Here is an 18,866-nt window from a genome sequence, read left to right on the forward strand (position 1 = left end):
GACACCTTTCACGGTCCCTTCGCGGGCGTGCCAGGACTCGGGGACGCTCCTCGGGAAGAGCCGGGCGGCGGCGGAGCGGGCGCGCCGGGCGGGACTGGAGCGGAGCGCGCGGCGGGCTGGGCGGCGCCGGGAGCCTCCCCTCCGCGCCTCCCCGCGGCAGGACCGCCCCGGCCGCCGGCCGCGGGTCCTCCGCGCTCCCCGCCCAGAGCCGGCGCACGATGCGCCCGGCCGCCTTCTGATCGCCGCGCCGCCGCCGCGATGATCCCGCCCGAGCCGGCGCCGCAGCCGCAGCCGCCGGCCCCGCCGAACCATGTGGTGACCACCATCGAGACCCTGCCGGCCGAGGGCGGCAGCCTGCCCGCCTCCTCCCGGGCCGGCCTGCGCCGGCGGGTGCGCAAAGTGCTGAACAGGTGAGCGCGGCGGGCGCCGGCCCGGGGCCCTGCCCGGCGGCCAGAGGCCCCGCGGACGGTCGTGTCTGGGGAGACCGAAGGGAACGGACGCGGGGCCCGGCGCACAGAGGGGCCGCGGCGGCTTTGTCCCAGGGCGCGCAGCCCCGGAGCCCGGGGATGCCCCGGGTCCGAGGCGGGAGTTCGGGGAGAGGCGGGGTTTGCCTGCCTGGGGCTGCGTCCCCGCTCACACCCCGCACGCCGCCGCTCTTCCCTTCCCGGCTCACACCCCGCAAGCCGCCGCTCTTCCCTTCCCCGCTCGCACCCCAGCTTTACGCCCACCGGCCGGAGGGCACCCCGGGGTGGCGGGGCTCCGGGATGGCGTGGAAGGCGCGGGCCGCAGTGTCGCCAGCCCTGCGGGTCGTCCCCGACCCCCTTGCCAGGGATGGGGCGCAGCCACAGTTTCCGGCAGGCAGGTGGAGGACCCGCTTCTGCCAGACACTTAGTTGCCGCCGCGACTCTTCCAGGCTGGCGGCCGGGCGGGGGGCTGGAGGCCCGGCTCAGACCCACGCGCGGTGCAAACACGTTGCGGGAAGGGAGTGAGGGGCGGCGCCGCGCGGCCCCGCGCCCGCTGACCCGAGGCCGAGTTGGGCGCCGGGATCTGCGGGGAGGGACCGCGGGGCGGCGTCCTAGGGGGAGCCTGGCCGGCGGGACGGCGGGCCCCTCCCGGCGCCCCTAACTGGACTGAGATGTGAGGGGACTTTTTCTCCTTAAGGAACCTGAGCCGGTGGGAGAGCTGACGCTGCGGCCCGCGCGAGCCGGCCTGCGTGCCCGGGCTGGGGGCGTGTGCGCCCCCGGGGGCGGCGGGGCGGCGCGGGGCGGCTCTGCTCGCAGGCTTCTGTGCGCCCGATCTGGGCAACTGAGATTCTCCAAGGACTTCACAGAGAGCTCCTTGGGGCTTAAAGCTCTGATGGAAGCACAAAATATGTACAGAGATAGGAGCCTGACAGACCTCCTTATTTTAAGAGTATGGTTTAATTTAGTCGTGTCAAATCCAAACCATTTAGCGTCCCGTGTGAAGACTTGGCGTGCGTATTAGCTTACTTGTGGGGGCTTCTGTAGGTTTTTCTTTATTAGCAAACAAGAAGAAATTCGCTCTGAAGTGAGACATGACTTTGGAATAGAAAGGAAAGCCTTCTCTTTCCTTTGATTTGTAGCTTAGAGTAACACCTTCCAAAATACTACATTAAAAAGACCATGAGCACAGTAAGTCAGGAAGCTGCTGGCTCAGTACCTAGTACGTGGGTTCCCAGTCTTTAGGTTACCTGTGGTTTTTTTGAATTGTAAATGCCTTGGCATTGGCTGTTTAAATTTTTAAGCAGAACATGTTAATTATTAATTTCCCTCATCAAACTGGAAAAATGGTGCCATAATTCATTTCTCTTTGCTTAACTTCTTATTGATTCTATGCACGTTATTTGTTGACATTTAATGAATCTTAAAGTCCAGAATGACAAGATCACTGAGGCAGGAGTGAGGGGACTTCGCTTGTCATCATTCCTCCACGGGTCACTAGCCATGTGGCTTGGGGCAGAGCTGTTCATCAACGTGGACCTCAGCTTCTTCCTGTGCGAAATGTGTTTTATAATACATGTCTTACCCCTTGTATCATAGTTTTAAGACTTAGATGAGATTATACTGAAGAGAACACTTGGAAATCTATAAGGCTCGACACAACTTCATTTTTTCAGCTGATTTCTGTTGTCTGCGCTGGGCCTGTGGGAATATCATAAGCAAATTAAGTGAAGTCATGACACATCCTGGGTAGAACTTTGTGTCTTACTAAGCCTTCAGTGATCTGTGACATGATTCGTACTATTCCTAATTTAGAGAGGAGGAACTAAGGCCAAAAGATCGCATCAATGACATTTAATCACAGGTACCTCTGTGAATGGAACCTCACTGAAATACTTAATTGTCCTTCAGAGCTCTTCAGAGCATTCAGTATAATATTTTGTATCGAGTCAACGGTCTTTTCTTATTCTTAAAGGATAGGAAATGTTTCTTTTGAGGAGGAGCACCTCTGGTAAGGAGGCGGAACAAATTCAGAACAAAAGTAGAAGTCTCGATGGAATAATTTTGTTAGCATGCTGATGGGCTTGGCTTTTGCACCAGGATCAGCCCAACCGGGCACGGAGTTAGCAGTGGCTGCTGAGTTAGCAGTGGCTGCTGAGTGACGGGGCTCAAGGGTGTGCGGGAGAGTGGCGTAGGGGTGGCTCCTCTCTGCTTTGAACCCTTGAAGTGTGTTGGACTAGTCAGTAATGACTCTAAGGCTGGTCCTTTGTGCCTAAACCATGAGCATCTTTGTTCATTTTCTAAAAGCTTATGATTGCTTTTCCTTCTTTTTCTTCTCCCTTTTCTCTTTTCCTCAATTCTTCTGTTTCTTTCGCTTACATTGCCCTATCAGTTCAGTCTTCTGGGCTTCAGTTGTTTCCGTTTACCTGCCTCTGGCATCAGCAGCTTAGCTGCTAGCGGAAAGCGAGCCTGCAGACCTGGAGCCAATGTAAAAACAGGTCCCTCCGACTTTCGGCGCCCGGACATGTAGTTGGCAGTGTTCGGTTCTGTGAGCTGGCCAGCAGTCACTTCATTGTTGGAACGGGACACTGTACCGCTGTTAGCCCCTCGCATTCCACAGACCGACGACGGTGCAGTGAGATGGGAAGGGTCAGACCTGAGCAAGGCAAGCCTGGTGGACACCCTGCTCCTGGTCACAGTCGGCAGCAATAGCTACCTGCCAACCAAGAGGGAGAAATGGAAACACACATGCTGTCTGTATCTTGCCCACCTAGGGATGGATAAAGAGAAGTACTGATTAATAATTAATTAAAGGTACTTGCTCTCAAGAAGCTTAGAATGAAAGTGTAGTGTTACCTTAATGAAATCTGTCTCACCCTGCATAATTTATTCCCCCTCTTTAAAGGCTTGTAGCTTTGGAATGCTGCATTTTGTACATGACAATTGGGCATCTCAGTGACTGACTACTCACTTTCTGTAGAGCAGTTAGATTAGAATATCATAGTATCCAAGACTTTGGCGAAAGAAAAGGTGCTGGATAATTTTTTTAACCAGTTAATTGTATATGTCATATTCTCTCTCCCCGTGCCTCTCCCCCCCGCCCCCCCCCCCCAACTCTGTGCAAAATTGTTTTGGCAGTGAAATGCAAGAGATACAAGATGATTTAAATGCTAGGATAATAGTTACTTCTTTAATTCCCAAAGGTAATCTATTGGTTCACACAAGGGAAAAAATATGGCAAACTCTTCACTCATTTCTTAGTGTGGAACAGTATTTCATACCCTGCTGTGGGCGAGCATGATATGACAAAAAGGAAAGACTGCACGGCCACAGGTGACGACCTTCTCCCAGAAACTGCTGGTACCTGTAGATTTCAGGGAACGTACAGAAATAGATACTGATCTACGGAGTAGCAGAAGATTTTTCTCCTCTAAAATGATTACTTAATGAATGTTTGTGAAAACATGTGATAGCTCATTTTGTTTTTGCATGTGTGTAACTTTATTTGCCTTTCCCCACTTGAATATTATTTTCAAATATTCCCCAAAATAACGGTGAATTTCTAGTTTTGACCCACTTTCTTTCCACTAAGAGATACACTGCTGTCTCAAGTTATAACAGGTTTCTGCCTTTTGAGTCTTGTAGTGGGGATGTTTAGTCATTAGAATGGAACCAGTAGCGTGACTGTGGGTTATCTAGTCATTTGATTTGGAACTTATTTCCAACTTACATTTTGATTTATTTTATTAATTTTCAAATTTCTGAAACTTTTTTTGAATAGGAAACCAAGGAACATTAAGGAGGCTACATAAGAGAGTTGGTAGCAAGCCTACGTAAAATCAATGTCCACACAGGAAATTACCATAGGTATATATAGCTTTTCTGAGTCATTAAATAAGGTGGACAGAACATGGTGAACCAACAAAATAGCTTCCAGAGAACAGGGTTATGCTTGAACTAAGTATTAGGTACAGTTGATGAAGACATATGTTATAATTTATATATCCCTTTTTTTATCAAATGGGAAAGCTTTTGTTAAAAAATTTGATAGTGTGGCTCTTCCTCAAGTTGCTCCTTTTAACAGATGTCAAAATGAAAGGGGAAGATCAACTAGTAATGAGGATGATTAATACAAAATATGCCAAATGGAACTGAGTGGTGTGATTAGAAACAGACATTTCTAAGATCGGTAGTAAACAAAGGATGTCTGGAGGATGCATTTATTTTTTAAGTCAAGGACAAAATTATAAAAAGAAAAGATTATCAAGTATTTTCATTTTTATGCACAGGGTTTGTAGAAATGAACATTTATATTAAAGAAATATTTGGTTTACCTCGAATAAAGATGATGCATTTCTAAGTAATTAATGTGTAAGAGAGTGGACATATCTCAGTGTAATTTTTTACCTTTACTTCAGTGCTTCAGGGTCATCATAATAGATGTCTATTTTTACTGTACATTGCCATAGAGGTGAATGATATAGGAATTTCAGTTGGGTGCCCATATAGTTACAAAGTTACTTAATGCAAGAGCTAATTTACTATTTAATTATCATTTCTTATAAAAGCAGAATGCAGAATATGGAAGTACCACCACTAGGTTTTAGTTTAGCTATCTCATTCGAGTTCAGGCCAATGAACATTCACTGCACATTGTTTAAACTCATTAATTCTTGAGTATGTTTCTAAAAAAGTATGCTTGGGAAGTCAAACTCCTGTAGACACATGGAAAAGTACCCCTTAAATATTTGGTGTATTTCTTGACTGTGGCATGAACATATACAAATATGCATTCATTAATTTATTTTTTTAATGGTCATAACCACATAACATAAAATTTACTATCTTAAACAGGTGTGTAATATAGAGCAGTATCAACTGTATGTACTGTTATGTAATAAATCTCTATAATTTTTTCACCTTGCCAAATTGTAACTCTGTATCCATTGAACAACTTCTCTTTTCCCTTTCCACACTGATGCTGGCAACCACTATTATACGTTCTGTTTCTAAGAGTTTGTCCACTTTAGATACCTTGTATAAATGAAATCATGCAGTGTTTGTCTTTTTATGACTTGCTTATTTTACTTAGCATGATGGCCTCAAGGTTCATCCACATTGTCACAAATGGCAGAATTTCCTTTTTTAAGGCTAAATAATATTCCAGTTATGTATATACCACATTTTCTTTATTCATTTACCTGTTGATACACATTTAGATTGCTTCTCCTTCTTGGCTATTGGGAATAAAGCTGCAGTGGATATGAATGTGCACATATCGCTTCAAGATTCTGTTTTCTAGACAATAGGTCAATGGAACAGAATACAGAGCCCAGAAATAAGCCCACATCTTTATAGTCAATTAATAGTTGACAAAAGAAGCAAAAGGATACAACGGGGTAAAGATAGTCTGTTCAATAAATGGTGCTGGGAAGACTGGACAGATACATGCAAAAAAATGAAACTAGACCACCTTCTTACACCACATACAAGAATAAACTCAAAATGGATTAAAGACTTAACTGTTAGACTCAAAACCATAAAAATCCTAGAAAAAAGCATAGGCAGTAAAATCTTGGACATTTTTCATAGCAATATTTTTCTGATCTATCTCCTTGGGCAAGGGAAACAAAATAAAAAATAAACAAATGAGACTACATCAAACTAAAAAGTGTTTGCACAGCAAAGGAAACCATCAAGAAAATAAGACAATTTACTGAGTGGGATAACATATTTGCCAATGATCCATCTGATAAGGGGCTAATATCCAAAATTTATAAAGAGATTATAAAACTCAACACTAAAAAAAAAAAGTAATTTAAAAATGGGCAAAGGACCTGAATAGACACTTCTCCAAAGAGGACATACAGATGCCCAAGAGACATATGAAAAGATGCTCAATGTCGCTAATCTTCAGAGAGATGCAAAATAAAACCACAAGGAGGTATCACTTCACACCTGTGAGAATGGCACAATCGACAACAAGTGTTGTCGAGGTGTGGAGAAAGGAGAGCCCTTGTGCACTGTTGGTGGGAATGCACATTGGTGTAGCCACTGTGGAAAGCAGTATGGGGTTACCTCAAAAAAGTAAAAATGGAGGTGCCTTGTGACTCCGTGATTCCACTTCTGGGAATATATCAGAAGAAACCTGAAACACCAACTGAAAGAATATATGCCCCCCTATGCTCATTGCAGCGTTATTTACAATAGCCAAGATTTGGAAGCAGCCCAAATGCCCATCAGATGAGTGGATAAAAAGCTGTGGGACATTCACACCATGGAATACTACTTGGCCATAAAAAAGAAGGAAATCTTACCCTTTTCAACAGCAGGGATGGACCTGGGAAGCATTATGCTAAGTGAAATAAGCCAGTCAGAGAAAGACAAATACCATATGATTTCACTTCTATGTGCAATCTAATGAAGAAAATGAACTAATGAGCAAAACAGAGACAGGCTGTAGATAGAGAGCAGGCTGACAGCTGTCATGATGGAGGCTGGGGGATGGGCTGGGGGTGGAGGGATTGAGCACAAAAGGGAAAAAAAGAGAACAACTCATGGATGCAGACAACGGTGTGGTGATTCCCACGGGGAGTGGGGTGGGGGAAGTGGAGGAGGTTATGGGGGATAAATGGTGGTGGAAGGAAACTTGACTTGAGGTGGTGAACACACAATACAGGGTACAGATGATGTTATGGAATTGTGCACCTGAGACCTGTGTAACTGTTAACCAGTGCCGCCCCAATAAATGCAATACAAAGAAAACATTCTCTTTTCAGTTTGGGGGCATTTATACCCAGAAGTGGGATTCCTGGATCATATGATAATTCTATTTTTAATTTCTATTTATTTATTTTTATTGACGTTCAGAGAGGAAGGGAGAGGGCTAGAGAGATGGAGACATCGATGAGAGAAAATCACTGGTCAGCTGCCTCCTGCACACCTCCCACTGGGGATCGAGGCAGCAACCCAGGCATGTAGCCTAACCAGGAATAAGCCCTTAACCTCTTGGTTCATGGGTCGTCCCTCAACCACTGCGCATACCAGCCAGACTGTTTTTAATTTTTTGAGGAACCTCTATGCTGTTTTTTTATAGTAGTAGCACCATTTTACATTCTCACCAACAGTTCAGAAGGGTTTCTACTTCTCTACATCAGTGCCAACGCTTGCTACTTTCTGTGTTTGTTTTTGATACATGCCGGCCATCCTAACAGGGATGAAGTGATATCTCATTGTGGTTTTGATTTGCATTTCCCCAAGGATTAGTGATGTTGAGCAACTTTTCGTATATTTGTTGCTCATTTGTATGTCTCCTTTGGAAAAACATCTATTTAGTTCCTCTGCTCATTTCAAAATTGGATTGTTTGTGGGTTTGGGGTGTGTGTGTGTGTGTGTGTGTGTGTGTTTGGCTGCTGTTGTTGCATTGTAGGAGTTATTTATCTATTCTGGATATTAACACCTACGCAGATATATTGTTTGCAAATATTTCCTCCCATTCTGTTTGTTGCCTTTTTACTCTGCCCGTTGTTTCCACATTCATTTGTTCTTAATCACTTACCGTATGCTGAGCCTCCTTCTGGAGGAAACAGGTAGGATGAAACATTGCTCTTGGCCTGAGGCACCTCAGAATCTAACCGGGTCTTTCACCTTGTTCTTCTGAGTGAATCATTATAGTCTGTAATACGAATTTTTATGCACAGTGCCTAATTGTATGCTTCCAATTGTCTAGATACTGAAGTCATATAAATAAGTATTTTGATATGCAATCCATATTAAACTTCTCATTTTGCCCTTACACAAGGCTATGTGACTGTGCAATAGTTAAGAAATTTCATAGGACATGTCAAGGAAAACAATAAAATTTTGTTTTTTATTTTTTTTCTTACAAAAAGTTATACCTTAATCAGTGACAACATGAATATAATTTATTTAAGTATACCATTGCTTAAATTTTTTTAAATATTATTTTCTATTGGATTTAAGTTCTAAACGTTCCTTCAAGAAAATTTACCTATGCGTCTCTGATGATTAAAAAAATACCTTAAATACCATTTCACAAGTTCTGATAGTATAAACCACCGATTCCTGTCATTTTAAACAAATTAATTAGGGAAAACTACTACAACTGAATAAATACTTAAAGGATTTAAAAAAAACCAAATCACGCTAATTATATCCAGATTTAAAACAACAGGGCTACAATTCCTAATTATTCATGACTTTAAGATAGCACAAGGTACTAGTCCATCATATAAGACAAGACCAAGTACTTCACTGGTTTCTCTTTCTCTCATCCATTCATTCATCCATTCACTTATTCAATGAGTATTTATTGAGTAATTACTATATGTTGGGCACTTTGGGATCATAGTGATGAACCAGACAGGTATGGGCTGGTTCCTGTTATTACCTTTTTAATATAACCTATTAAGGGGACAAGTTAAATAAAGTAGAAATAAAGATAACATAGATCACCTCTCAAAAAGATTACATTTTCAAGTAGATCTTACAGAGGTATACAAAAGAGCCTCATAATTTAGCTGTTTCACCTGTGGGAAAACTACTCAAGAGGAAAACTGAACCCATAACAAAATTGCTTGAAAATGTACACAGGGTCAAGAGGCAGATCTTTCTTGATGAATACAATTTTGTTTTACTCAGGGCTTGCAAAAGAGGGCTAGCCATTAATGTTCATCTACCTTCAGAGTATTAGAAGAAAAAGAACAGATTTGAATCCCACCCTGCCATTTCAGGGTCATCTATCAAGGTCATTGCCATATAACCCAAGAACATAGAGTTTCCCGAAAATATTAACAGCCTGACAGTGCATGTGAAGCCTCAAGGGAGCCTGAACACATGTTTGTACACTGCAGGTAAGAGATTTAAAATGTGACAGAAGCATGAGGATGGGTTGGTGGAAGGACTGGATGCTTTAGCATGTAATTTGATATAATCTAATGAGGGTGTTTGAGTTAAAATTAGCATTTAGACAGTGCTTTAAATTATTAAATTTTACATTGTAAAATATATATTTTATATTATAAAGTTTTTCATCTTATGTTAGTCTCATAATAACAAAAGTTGTTATTATCATCCTTTCACAGGTAGGGAAACCAGTTTTTGTGGTTGCACAGCTAAGTGCAAATTTTGTAAGACCACAAAGGAAAGCGAGAACACACTAGGCTGGAGATAGGGCAGGAGGCTTCTGGGATGGCATTTGCCCTTGGCATTGAAACATGGTGTCTTAGTCATCTCAGGCTGCTATAACAAAGTACCATGGGCTGGGTTGTTTAGAAAACAAACGTTATTTCTCACTTCTGGAGGCTGGGAAGTCCGAGGTGCTAGCAGGTTCAGTGTCTGGTGGGGGCCCTCTTCCTGCTTTGTAGACAGTCATGTTCTTGTATCCTCACTTGGGGAGAGAGGGGAGAGCAGAGGGGGGCAGAGAGAGAGGGAGAGAGAGAGGGAGAGAGAGAGGGAGGGAGAGATCTTCCGTTTCTTCTTATAAACATACTAATCTTCTCATGGGATCTTCATCCTCATAACCTCATCTAAACCTAGTTATCTCCTGAAGGCCCCACCTACAAATTGGGGATTACACCATCACACTGGGGATTAGGGCTTCAACGTAGGAATTTTAGAGGCACAAACATTCAATGCATAGCAGATGGGCTTGATAGGAACATGCTTCTGAGTCAAACAGAGAACAAGGACCCAGCAGAGGACCTCTCCAGAAGGAGGGGTCCGAAGTAGGAGAGAAAATAGGAGAATGTAACATCCAAAAGCTAAAGGAAGTGTTTCAAGAGGGAGGAAATAAGCAGGTGACTGCTGAGTAATTGAGGAAGGGACAGAGAATTGTTCAGAGAACCTGGGGCGATGACAAGCACAGGTTCAGAGTGGTGGTGCGGGTGGAGGCCTGGGTGGAATGGTTTGGGGGGGCATGAAGTAGGGGTTCAGAAACATAGCTTTTGAGATGTTTTGCCTTAACCAGGAGCAAAGTAAAGGGAGAGTCTTTTAACAGAGGAGATAATGCAGAAGATCTATGTGCTGGTGGGTATGATAGAGTGGAGGGGGTAAAATGGCATCCACAGGAAGAAATGGGGTGAAGGAGGGAGCGGAAGCCCTGAGAAGGCAAGGACGGTGGGATCCCAAGCATGGCGGATAGGGTTGGCCTTTGGGAGGAGCCAAGACACTCTCCATGGTGCAGGAGGGGAGGCACAGAAATGTGGGTATAAATGAAAGTAATTTGGTAGATTTGGTGGTGGGAATAAAGGGCAGTTCCTGGCAGGGGGCTTCTCTTTTTCTGTGAACTCTGAGGAAGGATCTCAATGGAGAATGAAGGTGCAGGTGGTGGGGGGAGAGGAGTATTTGTAAGGAGAGAAGTGGGAACTTGTCATTTTGAAGAGTCCGAAGGACACATACCAAAGAAGTCAAGTAGGATTTCAGGGCAGTATTATGCGCTTATGCTTATTTGACCTTTGTGGTGAGGACCAGGTTGGGTGCGATGGGCAGGAAGAAGCTACTGCTGTTGAGAATATGTCTTGGAAAGGGCTGGCTCAGGATCAGGCCTGTGTCCAGGCAGCACACCAGCAAGAACCATCGGAGAGTTCAGCTATGAAAATTGATGCAGGACCTCAGGGAGCTCGGGAGGATTTGGGTTCTGATCACCTGTGGGAGAGGGGTGTGAGAGAAAGAGGACGGAACTGAAAGTCTGTCAGAGATGTTGTGTCTGGTTCATTGGAGTGATAGTGTCTGTCCCCTTCAGAACGTGACATGTTTTGTCTCAGGCAATGGACTTTTTTTGGAGAGGTCTCAATTTTCTTATTTGTAAACCGGTTAAAATAATCCTGGCCCTTCATTTGCCATTGCATTTTTGGGGTTTTTAAATGAAATACCATCTGGAAGAAGGCTTGGGAAACTGCCAAGCACTGAGCAGTTGTTATCCTGGTCACACAATTAAAACGGGAGCCTGGGTTTTCCTGGCTTTGCGCTGTCACCCGGCCTGTGATAAATGCTGACCAGCACCCTCAGCACACAGGACGTGGAGGCAGGCACCGCTCTGGCCCGGTCGTTTTTCTCTTGAGGCTGTCAGATTCTGAAGTGAAACCCACCCATCTGTGAACAAGGCACAAGTCTGTTGACTCCAATGTGGTTTTTTTTTGAAAGCTGAATATTTAAATTTTGGCAGGGGGTTTTGTCTTAAGCAAGCCTCCTCTTGGGAAGCCTAATTTGGCAGAAGGCATGTGGTCCGGCTGTCTGATTGTGGTCTGAGTGACGGTGCTTCGCAGGTACCTGTGGTTTGTAAAGGAGAGTTTGACAGGCTTTGGGAAGGGGTTAGTGCCTCTTGAACTGGAGAGGTTTCAAAATGAGTGTGGGCCTAAAAGGCTCCATAGAGGCCGGCAGTGGGACAGACAGAGCAGCTCAGAAGGAAGGGACAGAGCAGCTTTAATGTGCTAATGAGGGGGAGCCCAGATGCTATCGGGATCAGAGGAGCTCTTTGTGACACTGGGTTCCCAGGGATGGCTGGAGTCTCTGTCCCTATCTGGATGCTGCTGCAGGCTGGAGGAACACTGTGCTTTCAGAGAGGGGCCCTGGCCTCCACAGATAGCCTTACAGACCTCTCTGCACGCTGGTGGGCAGTGAACGGCTACAGAAATCCCTGGGTGGGGTGATTGCTTGAAAACAGGGGGCCTGATGAGTTGGCAGGGAAGTATGTGTGGGTAGGACAGAGGGTGGGAAGGGGGAGATCTGCTCTGGAGGGGGTGTGTAGTCAGATAATGCTAGAAAGGACGTTTGCAGCTTTACAGAGTTAACTGTTTTCCCACCAGTACTGCCAAGCTTGGTGAGTGGCATTCAGGTCACTAAAAATAGGTGATCTGTCCTTGAAATAGTGTGAATCGTCTTTTAGCTAGTTATGGAGTAAGTCTGAAACATTACAAAACCAACCAGAGGAACACTACTGTCACCCAGAAAGTGCTGGAAGGAAGTTCGTGTCTGGTTATTTCATTCACTGATTGCTCGGCATTGCCAGCGGGGAGGCAGGAGCGCCCATTTGGTTGGAAGCAGGGTTGGGAACTAGTCTTGAAGCTGAGCTTGCATAGCAAGAGCACAGTATTTACAAAGATTGTGTTTACCATCTACTGATGGAAAGGTTGAGTTAACAAACCACCCGCAGCCACCCCTTACTAGCGCCTCTAAATTTCATCATAATATCTGGGGTCGTTACTGTGCCGGATACAGGAAAAGGAAGATGATGGATCCATGGCATCGTGACCTTTTCTTTGTCTCCTACTTCTCCTTTCTGAGGATATGTGAAATGTAAACTATACTGTATCATAAATTATTTCCCAAGTAGTGTATTATGTATTATTTGTAATGATCTATTTGAATCTCTTTTTGTCTTGTTCTGGCCCTCTCCCTCCCCCTCTCCCTCCCCCTCCCCCTCCCCCTCCCCCTCTCATCCTCCCCCTCTCCCCTCCCCTCCCCCTTCCTCTCCCTCTCCCTCCCCCCCCCCTCTCTCTCTCACACACACACACACACACACACACACACACACACACACACACAGATAGGTACAGGATAGTTTTCGATTTGGAAGAATTACCTTCCCCATTTGAAGATAGCCCTCAAATTTCCTTACCATGCTTTTCTCTTTTTTTGGGCTCAGAGTTGGTTCAAGAAGAATGCTTTGTTTTTAATGTTTTATTTTAAAACCACATTGAATTGGTATCACCTATGAAAATAAAAGTATTCAGCGTGGAATTACCTCTGAGCTAGCTGTGTCTGCAAGTGTGATTGCACCTATAGAACAGCCACCCTGTAAAGATTTGCCCCCCGATTTTCCCAACATAGTTTTGTTACATTTCAGCTCTAGGTGATAATGAGTTTGATGACATGACTTTAAAAATTTATCCTCTTTTATCTTCTCTGATTCCAAATTTGTGTGATTCTAAATTTGTGTGATTTTTGTGCTTTTCAGGCAAAATTCTTTACATTTTTTTCTTCTCTTCCTTGATGCTTCCATTTATTTCCTGCCCCTAATGGGATACATGCATTTTGGATTGACCTTCCTTAGTGAAAGCCGGGTGCTCTCAAGCCTAAAGAAGTGTAGGCAATGAGGTCCTTGCTTGCACTGGTTTCAGAAAATTGATCATTTGCAACTCTAATGCTGATAAATGGACTCATTTGCTTCCAATGCAAAGGGACCATAATTACTACCTCCCTAGCCTCAAAGTTAATTGCAACCTGAGAGTATGCCTTCGTTGATGACAGGCGAAAAGCACCATTTAAAGCATTTATAACAATGGGTATCAGATTGCTCATTTTGGATTATCAATTTGTCAGAGAAAGTGGTGATTCTGACAGGGTGCAAATGAGAATGTCTGCAGAATGGACCGGTGTGCCGGGGACTGCAGTTCCTTGGGCTATGGACTGAGGTACAACAACAAAATCATTCTTAGCAGAATTGTCATCTTCCTGTTTTCCTCTGTCGCTCCGACAAAGCAGTTCATTGGATTAGGAACCTGAGGATGCTCTTCCTTTTTAGTTTCTATTGGAGAAGCAGGTGAACGAGCCAGAGTCTACGACGCACTCTTTCTCTAAAAAGAAATTTCCATAACCTGATATACTTTACTACAAACTCTTTGGGGGAGATAAGACATACACAAGACACACACAAGAAATAAAGGAGTTTTAAAATGAAATAAATAAGGAAATGTAATGTTAGGAGTCAGGGCAAGGTGTTACAGAGGGAAACCTTGCAGAGAATTAACCTTGTACTTCTAATATTGCTCTGCTATTTTAAACATTAAAGTAATTGGCTTCATGAGACATAGAGTGTTGATTCCTGACACTTCTTAGGGAAATGCTAGCAAGTAAACAAAGAAAAAAGTCATGGAAGGCATGTGACATGTTAATGAATCAAGGGCATCCTCATTCCAAGTCAAAATTCCCATTTTGGTGAATTATTAATTTTCTCTGTGGAAGTATTTTGGACTTAAGAAATGAATAAAGTTCATAAAGCCCTGATCCTCAGTTTTGAGATGCTGCTAGGCAGAGCTGTGAGTGCTCGAAAGTATTCTCTAGAAATAAATTGTGATGAAAGCTCAGTATACAAGGCATTATAACTCTTCAACCAAAATACAAAGATGCATTTGAAAACCTTTGATGTTCAATCCCAACCTGCAAGTCTGGGTTAGATGCCCCATTCCCATATAGGCTATTTTCTATCATTCACATTCAACATTATTTATTTGTCTGAAACCTCCCAACAAGTTGTTAGTCCACAGGGTGTTTTCTACCCAACATTTCACACAGAACATGGCAGAAAGTAGGTGCTCAATACATATTTGTTGATAAAGGGGTAAATGATCTGCTAGAGGTCCCTTCAACTGAGAAATTATTTTCAGCAAGTTGATGTTCTCTTATTTTATTTTCTCAAATAATGTATGTGTTAATGCCCAGCACAGAGTAGGTACTCAATGAATTTTAGTTTTAGTTTTTTTAAATTGGTCTATGAAAGATAGGGGGTATAGAAAAGTATAGAAAGATAATTTGAATGGTGCCAGAGTTAGGAAAACAGTGCCCTGTACTGCGTAAGTCCTATTCATACTTTAAAACTCAACACACATTTCTATCAACCCCCTTTTCCTAACAAAGTTTTCAATTCTGTCTCCCAAGAAATTTCCTATGGGGTAATCCATTGTAGAAATGAAAAGTCTCTTAAAGCTCATTATAGGCTGCAGAGGTTAATAATAAGGTTGGTTTATCGTCTAGACTGTCTAGTTTAACATCTGCGTGTTCTGGTCTTGGGGACTTCCCTTTCTTACGTGTTCATAGGTTGTGAGGACTGTATAGCACTTAGAACAGCATCTGACATATCGAAAATCCTACTCAAAGTTGTATCATCATCATCATCATCATCGGCAGGTAAAAAGCTCAGGACAAAAATAGTGAAGAAGAAAACTGATTGCCGAGAAAACTACATGAAAGCCCAAGTCTGGTTTGTTTTCTGCCCAGTACCCTGCGTAGGCCTTGAACATGATAGATGTTGATGATACTTGTTTAATGAGTGAATGATGTACTTATGGTGGTCTGGGGAAGGAAGGTAAGACGGTCATATGGTAGTGAGTAGTCCTAGCTCAAAGTAAGCAAGGAGAAGGAAGAATATTTTTTTATTCCTGCTTATAAATATTTTCCAAGACAATTTCTTTCAGTTAGAAATTAATTTGAGGTAAATTTCATCTTTAAATACATCAACCTGAGAAAGTTAAACTGGATTAGATTTATATCCTTTGCATGTCTGCTGCAAGGAAAGCATAGTCTTAAGGGCAGTTAGGAGATGCAAACACATATGAGGCTGGGTTTATGCTCTGAAGTAGATTTTAATCTAGTTAATCAGTTATTAATTAAGTCAGTAAGCTAGATTGCTGAGATCGGTCACAGTGAAGGATGGCATTGCTTAAAGGTGTCTTTGGAACATGGGACATTGAGCATAATGGCAGGTGTGCCGGATTTTTACGCCGGGGAAAGTGGTACCGTGTGAAAGCTTTAAGCATTTTGGGCTAGAGAAGAACACACAAGCGTGGGAGACCACAGACATCAGCCTTGCTGACTTGGAAGTGTGTCTAGGACTTTCCACCAGTGGGAACAGGCGTCACTTCACCAGATTTTCAGAGGCATACGGATTGGTCAATAAATGTTTGAGAATGTATCTATGTGGCAGCTATGAGAATTTTGACAAGTCATTTGAAATACATGGTTGTTAATTCCCTGCCCAGCTCTTACGGTATATGATTATACATGACAGTAAAGCCCAAAGTTCTCCTGACAAATCAAGTGAAGTTTATTTCTAAAGCATATGTATCGTCTTCCTTCATGTGCCTCGGCATAAAATGACAGCTCAGCCATTTCAGCAGTGGTTCCAATGTGCTTGTGTCCTAGGGGCAGAGAGCCCGTGGGGAGAGTCTAGAAGTTAAAGATGCTGTGTATCCGATTAGACTTCGAACCAGTAATGGCGAAGGCATCTGAGCCTGCGAGAGCTGAGCTGACAGCTGGAGAATGGAAGGACTTGGCCAGAATAAAGAGAGGAGTGTGTGTGTGTGTGTGTGTGTGTGCAGACTCGGTGATAGTGAATGATGCCCTAAGCGGGGAACAGCAGCAGGCCATGGCGGTGCGGGTGAAAGCACGGCGCGCCCGGGAGGTCTGTTCGGGTGGCTGCTGCGCGCAAGGGCGAGCGCGAGGGTAGAGGCCGGAGGAGCGCGCAGCCAGATCATTCGGGCGTTGGGAGCCTAAGTGTGTGCGCTCTACCTTGGGAGCACTGGGCACTGTGGGGACTCCAGGCAGAAGAATGCCACGGCCGGTTCACATTTTGATGAGCTCTGGCTGCTTGCAAGGTTGGTTGCGAGGAGCCCCGCTAGGAGACGGCTGAGGGGGAGACATGGAGAGTTGCGATGTACTCTAAACCTCTCCTTTCCACAACCGTGCGCTTTGGTGGTAAATACTACGTAAGAGAAAGGAGAATCGGGTTTGATGGTGGTCGGTGTTTGACTTTATTTGATGCGACAGCTGCCTGACCTCAAACAAGTTACCCGAACTCTCTGAGCTTTAGTTTCACCCTCTGTGAAACCCCAATAACCCCTACCCAACAGGGTCGTGGAGGAGGGTTATATAAGACGCATTTGCAGCTCTTGACACCTGGGCCATTGTGGTTTTTAGGGCTTAGCCTAAGAGGCATGTGCAGAAGAGGCATAGGAATGAAGGCCAAGGAGGAGCTTTCTATTGAGTTTTCCTTTGTAGCCTTCAGAGGTGAGCCACGTGGAAGTTACGAAGCAAATATAACTATGGTGTTATCCTATTTTCTTTGGGGGCAGGACTTGTGCTTGTGGCACAGGCAACAAATTGTGAGTTGTGGGGTCAGAGTTTCTGCCTGAAGCTTGGCCGCATGCTGGGCTGGGTTCCCTCCACTTGCCACCTACAAAGCAGCCTTGTATTTGTACTGCAGTCATTAAAGGAGCTAATTAGAGAAGCTAATCAATGGCTGATGAACTGATTCACGGAGATGGATTTCTCAAGCCAGAGTTTGAAAGGAAAGAACGGATTTTTTCCTTGGGCTGCGTAAGCAGCTATTTTTAGTCAGCAGGTGTTGCAGCTTTTATGAGGCATTTGGCAGGGTTTCCCTTCTACTTCTATTTCATCCAATATATGTAACTTTCATCCCTTTCATTCCAGAAACATGCTGCTTTGTGTTTTCTGAGGAGAAAAGGGGATTGTGGGAAAGGAAAGTCAAGGAGAAATATATGGAGTGCTTAGCACAGGCCTGGCCCCACAGTAAACGGGGGGTAAATAAGAGAGAAGCTGGAACACCCTTCACGCAGCGTGGGCGGAGGAAGGAGAGGGCAGGTGGACTATGTGTCTCTGCATCCCTGGAGATCATGCATTGCTTTCAGCTTCCTCAGTCTGAATCAATTCCTGTACTCAGAGCCTTGGCTTATAATTTTAAATGTCAATACTTATTAGTTAGGGAAGAGCCAATCAGTTTTCTTTGTGCATTGCTTAACAACAAACAAATCCCCTCCACATCAATTGGTGAAAACACAATGACTTAATGTTTTGAAAATGGGTCCTTAGGACAACACTACAATACACAGTTCTGAGGTGAGAACTGTGCCTCCAGAGCAGTTACTTCCTATGATAAATTTGTAAACACGCATTCGATTTCTGCTAGAGATTGATAAAATGTAAGCCACAGATAATTGTTCCTCCATGAGATGCCATGCTTAGGTCTTTGATGAAGACAAGCCTGGTATTTTCTTGCTTCTTGGAGAACAGTAGGGGAAGTCAATCAAATACACTAATGACTTGCTTTAGCAAGCTGCACAGTGCCTGGGGTTATGCATCGTGTTCGGAACAGTACTGCAGAGGGATTGGGGAACAGCTAGACAAGTGCCTTCCCCCCCTTCTCGCTCGCTCTCTTTCTCTCTGTCAGAGAGAGTTTTTAAAGGAATTGGCTCACACAGTTGTGGTGGCAGGCAAGTCCAAAATCTGTAGGGCAGGACAGCAGGCTGGAAACTCAGGCAGGATTTCTGTTACAGGCAAAATTCCTTCTCCAGGGAACCTCAGTATTTGCTCTTAAGACCTTCAAACGATTAGATAAGATCCAGCTTCATTATTAAGGGTAATCTGCTTTACTTAAAATCAACGAATTGTAAATGTTAAGCACATCTGTAAATACCTTTATAGCAACATCTAGACTAGTGTTTGACCAAATAGCTAGGCATCATAACCTAGCCAAGCTGACACATAAAATCGACTGTCACTATGATAGTGATGATGATGGTGACAGTGATGTTTGTAGCTCTCAGATGTGCTGGTATTACCATGACCAGTCACTGTGCCAAGAGCTTTATT

General features: G+C 44.1%; 1 protein-coding gene across 1 annotated transcript in view; it reads left to right on the forward strand.

The window, feature by feature from the left end:
* The first annotated feature begins 256 nt into the window (after positions 1-256).
* Positions 257-18,866, forward strand: part of SLC35F1 (solute carrier family 35 member F1) — a 297,787-nt gene continuing 279,177 nt past the window's right edge. The window contains exon 1 of the mRNA XM_087817172.1: positions 257-410. Coding sequence (XP_087673298.1) covers positions 259-410 — 152 coding nt within the window. The 5' untranslated portion in view covers positions 257-258. The remainder of the gene's footprint in view (positions 411-18,866) is intronic.

Source organism: Miniopterus natalensis, chromosome 5 (genome assembly GCF_054644295.1).
Source record: "Miniopterus natalensis isolate mMinNat1 chromosome 5, mMinNat1.hap1, whole genome shotgun sequence".
Taxonomy (NCBI): domain Eukaryota; kingdom Metazoa; phylum Chordata; class Mammalia; order Chiroptera; family Miniopteridae; genus Miniopterus; species Miniopterus natalensis.